The 14,225-nt window shown below is 46.9% G+C and overlaps 1 protein-coding gene across 1 annotated transcript in view; it reads left to right on the top strand.

Moving 5' to 3' along the window:
* Positions 1-6,902, top strand: part of CLSTN3 (calsyntenin 3) — a 31,762-nt gene extending 24,860 nt beyond the window's left edge. Inside the window, exons 17-18 of the mRNA XM_006891240.1 lie at positions 6,218-6,420; positions 6,668-6,902. Coding sequence (XP_006891302.1) covers positions 6,218-6,420; positions 6,668-6,808 — 344 coding nt within the window. The 3' untranslated portion in view covers positions 6,809-6,902. The remainder of the gene's footprint in view (positions 1-6,217; positions 6,421-6,667) is intronic.
* The last annotated feature ends 7,323 nt before the right edge of the window (positions 6,903-14,225 follow it).

Genomic DNA, 14,225 nt, shown 5'->3' with positions numbered 1-14,225 from the left:
GCTGTATCACAGGTTCTATGGGCAATTCCCAATGGAGTTCTAGGAATGCTTTCTGCAAAGGTAACACTTTGGATGAAGGTCCTGGCCACTGTGGTGACTCCTGAAGGGACAGCCCTTATATCAGTGGATATAATGATAACAATAAGAATAGTAAACACAGGCTTACAACGCCTGCAAGGCTTTATGCTGTTAGGTGTATTAATTCAGTTAGCACCTATGACACATGTTAACTAAGTCAATATAAATAAGTCAGTATAATTAACAAGTGAAATTGGTATTAGAATTATTTATCCTCTTTTAAAGGCATGGAAACAGGGACACAGAGAGGATAAGGTCCTTGCTCAAGATCACAGAGGTAGAAAATGGCAGAACCAGGATTCAAATTTAGGCAGTGTGATTTCAGTTCACTAGTTACGTTGTGGGGTAGCATGGAGTTGATTCAGAGTCATGGTGAGCCTGCTACCCTCTAGAATTTCCAAGGCTGTAATCCTTACAGAAGCACATTGCCGTCCCTTTCTTCCACAGGGACTGGTGAGTTCGAACCGTCGACTTTCTGGTGGCATTTGAGTGCTTGACTGCTGAGCCACCAGGTGCCTTTTACTATCTATCACTCTCCATTTCAGTATTTGATGCTTTTAAAAGTAGCGTTATTATTTACAGTTGCATTTAATTTGGGGGAACACCTGAGGGCTTTCCCTGGGCTTCTCTGAATCTGGCTCAAGCCTGATGGATTCAGTCTGATTTCTTCTATTCAGTGGCCACCACCTATACTGTCTCTTGTTTTTCCTTTTCCCTGAGACTGGTTCCCTTCTTTCTTGCTCTCCCTGAAAACAAGCACACAGGCCTTTTAAATTGTAAGCCTTTTAGTGTGATTCATTTCAGCAAAGTAGATGGAAGTAGAGGTGAGGAGGGAGTATCAGACATAAGCAGCTGTAAAGGTTTAAAGAAACTTCAGTCATTAGTGGGTAGACGTGCGTGAACTAAAGCCTCTCGCGCCACTCCCTGGCTCTTTCTCCAGTTCTTTCCTTGGGAATCCTCCCACTCACTCTAATCTAGGGTCTTACTACTTTAGGCTTAGGCCCACGGTAGATCTGAGTTGGCATTGCTGCTGACATGCTTTTGGGCATTGCAGTTCTAGCTTTATTTTCTCAGGGTAGGAGGTTCTAGGTGGGAGGGTTTTCATGCCAACTACCCCTGAGCTTTCTCCCTTAAGGGTGCAGCTGACTTATACTGACTGGCCTCTGAGAGCTGTTTGGAATGCCCCATGTTTGCCCACCTCCTTAGGGAAACCCTCACCGTCCATTTTTCTGAGCTGAGCTCAGGTGGACCCTCTGAGATTACAGCAGAGACAGCAGCCTCCCTTTCTTCCTGCCAAGTTTCTTATTTGGGTCGAGTAGGACTCTGGTTCACAGTTTATTTGAAGGCAGTGGTGATGAGATCTTCTGAATTTACCAGGTAATTAACTTCAAAAAACCTGTTTTATCTACCTCTCATTATGGTGTTACCTCCTCTTTACATAAGAGTGGTATTGCAAACTTCTATTTCCACAATATCAAACTACTTCAAATATAAGACTGGAAGTTCAAATCTTCCATGAACATAATAAAAGAGACATCAGTTTGGACTAAGATAGTGAGGAAGGCTTTGTGGTACAGGCAGAGTTTGAACTTAGATCTTGAAGGGTAGAAGGGATTTTGGATGGGCATGAAGACAAGGATCCTTTCCAGATGGGAAGAATAGTACAAGCAAATGGATGCACAGGACTGACATGATATCAAGGAAGTGAGGAAAGTGAGAGGGAGATAGTGAGAGACCGAGAGATAAGCATGAGAATTTGGAAGCTGGAGATGAGTGGTCAGATAGTATTCATGGGTAGGGAGAACAGCTTCTCTAAGATGGGTAGACATGATGATGAGGATGAAGGTCTCTCAGGTAGACCTCCCAAAATTTGATGTACATCAGGGTTCACAGTTCAGAATCATTCAGAATCACCTAGGGAGCTTAAAAAAACACACCACAAAACTTGCTGCCTAGATTACACCTTGTTGTTGTTGTTCAGTGCCATCAAGTCATAGGTGACTCAGTGACCCTATGAACGAAAGTCCTCGACACTTGTGTGTGTGACTTTCATCCTTTCTCCAGGTTCATAGGGTTTCCGGAGGCAAGCTATTTACGGAAGTGGATGTCACTCCTGCTTTCAGGCTTAGACTTATTAAACAAGACCATCTAGGAGTGGAAGCCAGGCATCAGGAGTTTTCTAAGATGCTCAGGTGTGTCAATATGTGGCTACAACTGAGAACCATTTTACTACTTTGTTTCCTACAAATATCTGAGGCTTTGCAGAGCCATGCACAATATAATAGGATAAAAACAAAAAAGTGAACAAACAAAAAACCCCAAAAGCAATAAATCAAACTCATTGGCACTAAATCAGAACCAACTCATAGTTGACCCTCCAGCAGGTTTTCAGAGGCTGTAAATCACATGCAAAGAGACTGTTCATCTTTTCCCCTCAGAACAGCAAACGGATTTGGACTACCTTTCTTTGAATTGGCAGTGCAACCCCATATCCACATGTTGTTATGTGATGTCTAGTTGGAACTAACTCATAGTTGACCCTCCAGTGGGTTTTCAGAGGCTGTAAATCACATGAGACGAGATTATCCATCTTTCTCCCAAGGAGCAGCTGATGGATTCAAATGTCATATCTTTGTGATTGCAAGTGTAGCTTCTTACCACTAGGCCACCAGAGCTCCTTATGCCACTCGCACTCTGGGGATGAATTGGGAAGGGAGATGGAAAGGACATTTCATCACTAGAATAAGATAAGGATTGTTATTATTGTTATGTGCTGTTGAGTTGACTGAGACTCATAGCGACCTTTGCACAACAGCCCTGAAATCTGCCCTGTCGTGAGCCAGTCTCACTAATTCTGACACACCAACCCCTATTGCCCTGTCATTGTATTAAACCATCTCATCTGGGGTCTTCCTCTCCTGCACTGTCCCTCCACCATTCTGAGCATGAAGTCCTTCTCCAAGGACTGGTCACTCCTGGCACCATACCCAAAGTATGTGAAATGGAACTTCAAACTCCTAGTCTCCAAGGAGAAATCGGTTTCACCCTTTCCAAGACAGACTTATTTGTTTTCTTGGTTGTCCATGATATGTTCAAGACTCTTTTCCAGCACCACAACTCAAAGGCATCAATTCTTCTTCTGTCATCCTTAGTCATTGTCCAGCTCTCTGATGCATAGCAAGTAATTGCAAAGATCGTGGCCTGGATCAGACCATGGCTTTGTCTCCAGACTGACATATTGCTTTCTAGTAGTCTGGAGAGGTCCCTGACAGGATTAGAAGTAGAATAAAATTGTTGTTGTTGTTGTTATGTGCCATCGAGTCATTTGCGACTCATAGCGACCCTATGTACAACAGCCCTAAACCCTGCTCTATCATGTGCCAATCGCATTGCCTCTGACACACCATCCCGATTACCCCAGTCACTGAATCAATCCATTTCATAGAGAGTCTTCCCCTCCTGCGCTGTCCCTCTACTCTACCCAGCATGATGTCCCTCTCTAAAGACCTGTCTCTCCTTACAACATGTCCAAAGTATGTCAGACGAAGCCCCAGAATCCTTGCCTCCAAGGAGTAGCCTGGTTTAACCCTCTCTAGGATGAATCTGTTTGTTTTCTTGGCAGTCCATGGTACATTCAATACTCTTCTCCAGCACCACAGCTCAAAGGCGTCAAGAATAAAATAAGCTTTAAAAATAAGAGTAGGGAATAAAGTAATCCCTAATTTAGAACACATTTGAGTTGTGAAGAACCACACTTAAAACGGGGGTATATTTTATCATTAGCAATATGTACTACATACCATAATACAACCCATAATTAGCTAATATTATCATTATCAGATATTCATTTGAAGATGTTAAAAGTAAGAGTTAAAAATTATAATAGTAATAATAACTAAAAGGCAATAGTAATGAAAATGGAAAAAAAGAGAGGGAGAGAGAAATATATTTGGTTTGTGTCAAAACCAATTTAGGAAGGAGTCATTCGAGGGAATGAGCCCAGATTTTTACTTTGAGCATTTTACTGGGATTAAGAAACGTAAACACATATGAAAGTTTATGACGGAAGTTTATGACACCATTGTGTCAACAAACTCTGGGACTGAAACCAGAAGGAACTCTCTCCTAGGTATCTTCATAAAAGGACTACAAGAGGGTCTGTGGACAAAGCTTTCCCTACGATCAAATGAAACCATCAGTTTCATACTAGCCACCTGTCTCTGGTTCTTGTTTATTGACATGGAGGCCTGGGAGGAACTGTTCTTACAGATGAACAGAAAGGGCAGCTCTGTCTCCTTCTTCTCTCTTCCCCACCCCCCAGGCCATTGAGAAATGCCTTTACAATTAGCCTCATTTCTGCCCTGATCTTATGCCCAGAGGGCCTGCCCTCTAGCAGACTCAGCTCCAACTGGAAGTGATCCCAAGTGGGTCATGGGTCAGGTCAAGATGGGAACCAATTTGGCAGAATGCCTCCAGGGCGGCCTCAGTGAAGTATGTGGGTGGTACCCCATTCAGGCTGGGAATTCTCTCCACACCTGGCTGGGCTGGGAGCGTGTGGCTGCGTGAGTTTGAATATGCTCCCTGCTGGGGAGAGGGGGTGCTAAAGGATCCCATACTGTCTGATTCTTTGTGTTCTGTCTCTTGCCTCTTACTCAGAAGCTGTGGGTAACTTTTGGCCTGGGGTTGTAAATGTGAGCTGGAGGTAACACGTATGTGTCCCTCTGAGGGCTTGTGTGACAAGTCTGTATGTTTGTGGCAGTGGGCACAGCTCACACGTGATAATTCCTCGGTGGTAAGATTGCCCAGAGTCTGAACCTCAGAGATTCTCTGTGGTCAGATGATCCCTTGTGCACACAACCAGGAAGACAAGTACTTGTATTCATGTTGGGTATAGTGACCCAGCTTCCAGGGAGGGCCCTGGCCCTGGGGTTGCGTGTGTGGGGCCTCTTCCTCCACCTGCTGTTGCTGGGGCTATGGGCACCCCTCTTCTGCCTTTTTGTGCTGGTCCGAGTGCCCTGTGTGTGTGCGCAGGAGGTGGCCAGGGTTATAAAGGCAGCTGCTTACTCTGTGGCCCTCACGGTCCACATCTGCAGTGTTTACGTCTTCCTTCAGGTCACTGCCTGGTGTGCCTGGCTGGTAGGGATCTGGGCATCGCTGCACTTGCAGCTCTGCAGTGTCCTGCTGGAGATCCTCAGGCGTTCTTCTCTAATCCTATTGTGTGAGCAGGCTGCTAGGTGGTTGGCGCAGGCTGGGGTGCAGGCTGGGGTGCGGGCTGGGAACAGCCTGGCTCAGGTGCGGGCTGTAGCAGCCGTTGCCCAGCTGTATGCCCACATGTTCGCTCTGGGCATGTACCTATGCATGCACATTTGCTTTGCTGCTATCAGCTCTAAGGTCCGGGTGAGAGTACATGCGCCCTTCCGCATTTCACTGCCCTTCCGGATCTATGCCCCCCTTAATCTGGGCGTCAAAGTGAGGCTGCAGGGCCGCAGGCTTCTTGAGGAGCCCAAGGTGGTGGCAGCTACACCACCTCAGGCGCAGGTTAGGGTGGAGCAGCAGTGCTGTCCACCCAGGAGTCCCGAACCCACAAGGAGAAGAGAGGTGTCATCCAGCAGGAGTGAACTCAGTGCAGGTAGGTAACTGAAGGGGCTTCCCCAGGCTCCTTGTCTTTCCCTCCAGTATTGAAACTACATCACCCTCCTGTCCGGCTAGGCCAGGCGTGGAGCTTGCTTCTCCCCTCCTGCACCAGTCAGGACGTGTGGCTGCCTCTCTCTTCCCACGCTGGGCACTGGGGACCTCTCTGCTGGTCTGAGTGGCCCCTGGGGATGTCACAGGCATCTTTTGTGCTTACCCTCTGCTGTTGAGAATCAGGTTGCTCCTGACAGCATAGGGCAGAGCGCCTCGGCCTGCCTCACCTCCCTTTGCTTATATTTCTTTCTCTACATGCCTCTTTGACCACACTGCCCATGCCATGTTCTGGCCTTCCCACTGGGCTGTTTCTCTTCCAGCACTGCAGGATAGTCTCATCTTTGGTTAATCAGGGATCCTGCTCTCTCTCACTCCTGGACTCTCTTGCCCACCCACTTCTCCGTGTGTGAGCCCCCTCAAGTGAGTCTGGCCTCACCTCTTGCTCTCCCTGCAGTGGTCCCGAGTGCAGCAACTCTCATCATCGTGGTGTGTGTGGGCTTCCTGGTGCTCATGGTTATCCTGGGCCTCGTACGCATCCACTCCCTGCACCGCCGTGTCTCCGGGGCTGGGGACACCCCAGGAGCCTCCAGTGATCCCAAGGACCCTGACCTTTTCTGGGATGACTCAGCCCTCACCATTATCGTGAACCCCATGGAGGTGAGTAGCCCTGAGGAAAAGGAGTCAAGATTCAGCTGGAACATCGATAGCAAAGACTCCTGACAAGGGGCTGGGTTCTGGTTCCAAGCTCTGCTCTGGGGAGAACTGCCATGAGCAGGAAGTAGGAAGGCTCAGAGGAACATGGTAGAGGTTGTAGGGTAGCGGGGGGAAAAGGGTGGGCAGCGGTGTGGCTCTGGGAGTGTGCAGACCCCCGACCCTTTCTCCCTTCTGCTTCCGCCCTCTCCAGTCCTACCAGAACCGGCAGGGCTGTGTGGCTGGGGCTGCCGGTGGCCAGCAGGAGGACGAGGACAGCAGTGACTCAGAGGCAGCTGACTCCCCCAGCAGTGATGAGAGGCGCATCATCGAGACTCCCCCACACCGCTACTGAGGCCTACACGTCTCCCCAGACAGAGAGAGAATCCTATCCTGGTGAGACAGAGGCCCAGCAGAAAAGGGAGAAGGACATTCTGAGAGAAGAGAGAAGAAAGCTCCTTAGAGAGAATCATCCTTTAATCCCAAAGTCCCATTGGGCCCCACTAAAGCCCACCCCTCCCCTACTTTCTCGACCCCTCTTCCGACTCCTTGGGCCTCCTGGATGCCCTGAACTCCTTACCCTGGACCTGTCAGCCACTGGACTGCTTCTCCTGTGGGCAGGCCTGGACTAGAAGGTAGCTGGAGGACTTGGGCTGCTTTTTCTGAACCCAAGGCAGTTGGCACTTAGCACCACCACCAATGCACTGTCTGGGGGAGGGGCATCCCAGCAATGGTTAGGGTGGGGGTGGGGTCGAAGGCACCTCTCTGTCTTCTCTTTCAGAGCCTCTCCTGCCCATAGAGCCTTGCTCCCTCTGGCCTCCCTCAGCTGGGTCTACCCTGCTTCTCTTGTGATCCCCCCACCTCTATTTCCATTTCACTCTGGGGATACCTGCTTCTCCTCTTTCCCCAGTTTCCTTCCTGTTTTGTCCTCTTTTCCTCCTACCCTTGCAGTCCAGGAGTCCTACAGTCTCTGCCCCTTCCTTCATGACGTGGGCATGGCTGGGTTTGGGGGTGGAGTGGGGAGCGTGGTCCCAGGTGTATTATATATAATGTATATTTTTTCAATGTTGTCGTGAGCGCGGCCCCTGTGTTCCTGTGTGCAGCTCACAGCCTTGTGTGTATGTATGTGTGTGTGTGTGTGTGTATGGCATTGTCATGTCCTGGGTTGGGTACAGGGATGGGTCTGGTGAGGAAGGGGATACACCCTAGGGTTTTCAAATAAAACAACCAGAAAAAAAGTTTCATGATCTACCTCCTGGCTGTCTTTCTGATCCTGCATGGGCGTGGGTGGCAGGCTCTCTGGTCTTGAGGCATTCAAATACCCGAGCAGAGTTGAGGTGAGGGTTCAGGGCTGGTTATTTTGAGTGCTGCAATCTGATAAATCCCCAGAATGCCAGGCCACTGGGAAAGGAAACAGGGGGCAGATGACTCTTATTTCCTCCTCTCTCAACAACTCCTAGAAAGCAAAAACAATTTAGGGAATGCCAAAGACTTCTAGGCAGAGGGTCAATGTATTTTAGGGGACACAGCTCCTCCCCATTATTGAAGTAGATCACCACACTTTTTTTTTCCCAAGGAGCCTCTAGTTGGGCTTGAACTAACAACTTTTGTGTTAGCAGCAAGTATAGTAAATATGTGTGCTACTCAGAGATTTGTTTTACCACTTGCAATACTTCTTGAGCTTATGGGCTCCCAGCCATGGGGTGCACAGGAAGAAGAGGCACAACCCTTGCTAAGAGTGAGAAGATTCTGGAGACATGCTCCAAGGCTGAGCTTTCCTGCTAACCAGTCCTTGGTCCTCATGTCCACCTGGCCACTGTGCTAACATGGCTACTCAGAGGCCTTAGCTTGGACCCAGTAGCTTGGCACGAGAGTGGGAAAATTCTGCTTTTACCTCAGCCTTTAGGACCAGGTCTCTGGCCTAGGCCTTACTTAGTAGAGGACAATATCTAGATAGGGTTATTATAGAACAGTAAACTGCAAATCAGAATATTCTTCCAGTGCTATCTCAGCCCCTAGGAAGACCAAGGACCCAAGTCTTAATTTCTTTTTGTACAATGAGGGAGTTAGGGTGTCAATATTGTTTCTTCTAGTTCTGAGACTCTATGGTTCTCTGCAACATAGTTGGGGCGTGGGAAGAGGCATATTGAAGGTGTGGCATGTGCTCCAGACACCATTGAGCAGTATCTATTAACCTGTTGTTGTTGTGTACTATAAAGTCAGAACCAACCCACAACTGACCCTCCAATGTATTTTCAGAGGCAGTTAATCGCATGGGAGGAGATTGCCCACCTTTCTCCTGGGGTATGGCTGATGGCCTCGAACCACATGTCTTGAGGATTGTGGCACAGCTTCTTGCCACCAGAGCTCCCTTCTATTAACCCACTATAGCCTTATACCCTTCCTTGTTCACGCATAGGAGACACAGAGGGGTAGCCAGGGGGCTAGGAGAGTAGACACTTGCCTACAGGTGCAAATGCAAGGGAGTCCAGAAGGAGGTACAGGATAATACTCAGGAGCCAAAATATGAAAGGAGCCTGTCTAAGGCAGTCAGATAAGCAGGGTAGGGGTCAGGTTAGGGGTGGGGGGAGGTTAGGGGAGTTAGGGGAAGATCTTTCTCCTGATACAATCTTACTTTCAATGTCTTTTTACCTAGAAAATGGGGGCAGGGGAGGTACAATTTAGAGGTTGCCCTTGAGCATTCAGACTGGACTGAGAGATTTCCTTTGGCACTAGTTACCCTTGCTAAATACCTGGGTGTCAGTGGAGCCTTTCTGGTTCACTTGCATGGTCCCAATGCCCATTCTTTTTTCCCTATGATCATTCTTTATTCCACCAGGTGTCCCATCCGTAACCATAACTTCAACCTCTCGTTGTATGCCAATCCTTTCATGTTTATAGCTTCTACCCAGATCTCTTTCTTAATTTGTTAGTAACCACCCACTGGCCTGTTCGTTTGGATGTCTTCTCCCTCAAATCCAACCTTTCCCCAAATTCTCTTCTGTTACCTGTCATACCACCTTTCCCCAAGTTACCTGAACAAGAAACCTGAGTTTCTAGTCAGTCTAGATTCTTCTCTCTCCCTCAACTCCATGTCCAAATCGTGACTAAATCTTGTCATTACTGCCTTAAAATCTCTCAATCATTCCTCTCCGCACATTTCTTCCCCTTACTGCTCTCTCCCTCCCTGTTCTTGCCTCTGGGATCTTTCTCTGCTTTAGCTCTTCCTTAATTCTGTGCGGCTCCAGCTTTCTCACTCCTCTATATTAGAACACTTGCCTACCTCCCTTTCACTGACAGCCCTTACCCAGTCCCTCTCTACCCTTTCTGTCAGCACCTCTACACACCTGGACTTGGTCACACAAACTATTTTTATTTTTCCAGCTTCCCTTCGCTCTTTCTTACCTGTGAATTTTTGCACGTGCTTTTCCTTCTCCCTAGAATGCTCATTTTCCCATGTGTCTAAGTAATCTTCTACTTGTCATTGAAGACCAAGTTCATATGTTGCCTTTTCTGAGAAGTCTTCTGTGCTTGCATCACTTATTTATGTCCCCGCTGCAGAACTCACTAAAAATCCGAGATATGTGTTCCATCTCTACTGCCTTTGGTTTGTGTCCTCAGCAATTTGCCTTGGGCCGGGCACCTAGGAGAAACTCAGTAAAAGATGAAGTGACACGTGTGGCTCTCAAAAAGAAGGCGGCTTTTTGATAGGAAGAGTTGAGAGCTGCTCTGGCAATCACCGGCCTTGGAGGTCAATGCACAGAGGAGTGACTGCAGCGGATGGCTTGCGGCAGCCTCTCCTGTAGTGGGGTCTGCCTTGAGGCCAAGCTTATGCTTCCGTGTCTGTGGCAATACCATGTGGGAAGCAGCTCTACTGGTTCAACCTGAAGTCTCTCAGGTTCAGAGGGATGACTCAAAGGGTCAGAAGCTTCAGACATCTGAGAGTTTTGACTCAAAGGAGGGCATTTTTGGTGTGGTGGTAAATTTCATGGAGTTCAGCCTTTTTTTCTCTTCCTTGTTGTCCCTCCTAGTTTTCACTCATCTTCTGATCTCAGAGGCCACAGCCTTTCATGGAGAGGGACAAAAAAAAAAGCGCGGCTTTCATTATTTTTGTTTATGCCCTTTACACAGCGTGACCCGGGACTTGGGATCTGTTTGCCTCTAGTCCAAGCCCTAGTTCTAAGAAAATTGGAAAGAAAGCGATTGCTCCAAACTCTGTCCTCCTCTTGATGTATGCACTCTAGATTGCGAAGTGGTCGCATTATTGTTCTTTTTCCTAGTATTTGTCTGACCTCTTTCTGACTCTTTTTTTTAAATTTTAATTTTTAATTTTTTTTATTACTCTGATTTATGTGCAAAGTTTGAAAACATTGTTTTCCACAAAAGATCCTTCCCATTTCCTTTACTCCACCCATCCATAGAATTGTTACAACCCTATGATTAACACCCTCCCCCCATCCTCACCACTCTATTTCCACCCTCCCCCCCCCACCTTGGATCCTTATACTCATTCTACAGTAGTGGTTTTATACGATATTTATCCTTGTAGGACTGAGTTAGTTCACTCAGCATAGTGCTCTCCAGTCTCTCCTGAGTTAGGTAGTGATTTACAAAATGATTGCTCCCGCATTAGTATTCCATTTTATGAATGTACCACAACTTCTCAATCCATTTGTTTGTGGCTGGACATCTGGGCTGTTTCCATGTTCTTGCTATGGTGAATAATGCTACTACAAACATTGGTGTACAAGTTTCTGTCAGAGCCTTAGTTCTCGTTTTCTTGTCTCTCTACTCTTAACTTTCCTGAGCCTTCCGTCTCTGGGGCCAAACATAAGTTTCCTCTGAAATGCAACCTTCCATATTGGTTTCTCGGAAATTTTCAGCATCAGAACCATTGACCATTGATGACTTCTTAAGATGTAATCTTTCCTCTCCTCTATACCTTCAAGCTTGTGCCTAATATTTCAGATCCCAGCATTCTGTGGTTATTCCATCTCCCTGGGTAACAAGTGGGCAGACAGAGATGTTATGTTGATGAGGGGAGGGGGGCAATGAAAGTGGGAGCATGGAGGGCTGGAGAAGACCTTGAATTCCTTATTCCATCACATTTACTGAATTGCTGCACATAAGCATATTGCCTTACACACACACACACACACACACACACACACACACATTCTGAGGCATGCCAGCTCCAGTGATGCAGAGAAAGGGCAGTGGGTGGAGTCTAAATGATTATTTTGTTGCTGATCTTCTAGAAGGTACTTCTCTAAAATCCCTCACAGGCGCTGGCCTGGTCTCAAGATGCTAAGCTTTGGGTAAGGTTTCCAAGTCACTTATACCCAATTTAATTTGAAATAGCAGCACTTTTTCTTTGGCCAGACTTAAATCTTTCCTTTTACAATGGAAGCTTATTTTTCTCTAAGTCCACACTTGGCAGTGACAATTAATTAGGTTCTTGAAAGGTTCTTGTTGAACAGCTATGCCTTTGTGAAAAGTGATACTGTAGAAGCCAGTATGTTACCACCATTCCAAACACAGAGTATCCTCCTTCCTGTTACCAGACAAGAGGCCTGAGCACCATCTGCCTTTGTGCCATCTGGGGGGGGGGGTGGACACACGCACACTTTCGGTGTCTATAGCCGAGTCTCTGCCCACTCTTGTCTGTGACCTACCTTGCAGCCTCAGTCAGTGAGTGGATGTACTCACTGATCAGCAGCAATCTGAAACTCATCAGCACCCACCCCCTAGATTTTTTAGGGAAGTTGTTGGGATTAGAAACCGTTTCTGGCAGCTAAGGAAAAGCTCATGTTCCTTTAAGATTTTACACCCTGATTTGGAGCTCCTCAAAGAAATTGCCCTAGATTTTTTAGACCTACCATAACTCATTCTGCCTCTATTCTGATGACTGCCTCCTGGTCTAAGGATAGGTTTGGCATAAACACGATCAGGTGTTCTGGGATTCCCATTCTTCTCAGAGGTAGCCACAGTTTCTTGTGGTCCACATAATCAAACACTTTTACGTAGTCAATGAAATACAGATAGACATTCTTCCAGTATTCCCTGGTTTCAGCTAAGATCCATCTATCATTAGCTGTAATATTCCTAGTACCACAGCCTCTTCTAAACCCAGCCTGCACTTCTGGCACTTCTCTAGTTATGGGCTATTCCAGTCGTTTTTGGATAATCTTGAGCAGAATCTTGCTTACATGTAATATTAATGATATTGTTCAATAATTTCCATACTCTGTTATGTCACCTTTCTTTGGAATGGGAATAAAAATAGATCTCTTCCAGTCTGCTGGCCAGGTTGTTGTCTTCCAGATTTCTGGGCACAACTTGTTGAGAACAGCTAGGGCAGCATCTGTTGAGACATATCAACTGGTATACTGTCAATTCCTGGGGCCTTGTTTTTTTCCCAATTCTTTCAGAGCAGGAGAAAGGTAGCATCATGATTTTAGGAAGACTCATCAACAATCTGTGTTATGCAGATGACACAACCCTGCTCGCTGAATCTGAGGAGGACCTGAAGCACTTGCTGCAGAAGGTCCAGGACTGTAGAGTTCAATATGGATTGAAGCTCAATATCAAGAGACAAAGATTCTTACCACTGGACCAGTTGGCAGCATCAGCATGGATGGTGAAGAGATTGAGATTGTTCACAGCTTTAGTGTGCTTGGCTCCACAATCAACATTCTTGGCACCAGCAGCCAGGAAATTAAAAGATATATTTCATTGGGAAAGTCTGCTGTTAAAGACCTCTCCAAAGTACTGAAGAGCAATGATGTCAGTTTGGAGTCTAAGGTGAGCCTGATACAGGCCATGGTTTTTGTAATCACTTGTTATGCATCAGAAAGCTGGACAATGACTAGGGATGATTGAAGGAGAATTGATATCTTTGAGCTGTGGTGTTGGAGAAGAGTATTGAATATTCCATGGATTGCTAAGAGAACAAACAAGTTCATCCTGGAGGGGAATAAGCCAGGCTGCTCTTTGGAGGCAAGGATTCTGAATCTTCATCTGACATACTTTGGACATGTTGCAAGGAGGGACCTGTCCTTGGAGAGGGACGTCATGCTTGGGAGGGTGGAGGGACAGTGCAAGAGAGGAAGACCCTTTATGAGGTGGATTGATTCAGTGACTGGGGTAATGGGGGTAGATGTGTCGGAGACAGTGATATTGGCACAGGATAGAGCAGGGTTTATGACTGTTGTACATAGACTTAGGACTGTTGTATATATGCTGCATGTAACAACCACCACCATCATAACTCATGGCTCTCTTAACTGTGCTGATGGGAGTTCCTGTAAGTATGAACTGAGGATGAGCTTTCAGCGCCCCATGCCCTTTATGTGGAGGTTTTCTGAATCCCACTGCCTCAGGTATTTTCTCACTTTGCTCACCTCACTTGCTGAGGGCTCATTGTGAGTTCTCTCTGGTTGCTGAGAGAGAGAAGAGTAGGAGGAAGGAGAGTGTGGTGAGCCCTTGGTGTGGCATGGATGAGTCCCTGGCAGGTCAGTGGCTGGCAGACAGAAGGAGCTGGCACATTTATTTTCTCAGCACTGGTGTCATTGCATCTCCTGCGGCACTGCACTGTTGCTCACTTAAAATACCCTCGCCTAACAGGAAAAAAGACAGATGAGGGTTTAAATTTAGCATTAGAGGGTTGGAAGAGGGGGGCCAGCGAGTGGAGAAAGTGGTGTAGCTGGAATTGTCAGAACCAGAATAGGAACCCTATGATCCTGGATCAGGATTCTAATCTGCAAGGACAA

This window comes from Elephantulus edwardii, unplaced genomic scaffold, assembly GCF_000299155.1.
Source record: "Elephantulus edwardii isolate Elephantulus edwardi_28Jun2011 unplaced genomic scaffold, EleEdw1.0 scaffold00096, whole genome shotgun sequence".
In the NCBI taxonomy this organism is placed as follows: Eukaryota; Metazoa; Chordata; class Mammalia; order Macroscelidea; family Macroscelididae; genus Elephantulus; species Elephantulus edwardii.
The sequence above is the reverse complement of the archived record's forward strand: the minus strand, read 5'-3'. Positions and strand labels throughout refer to the sequence as shown.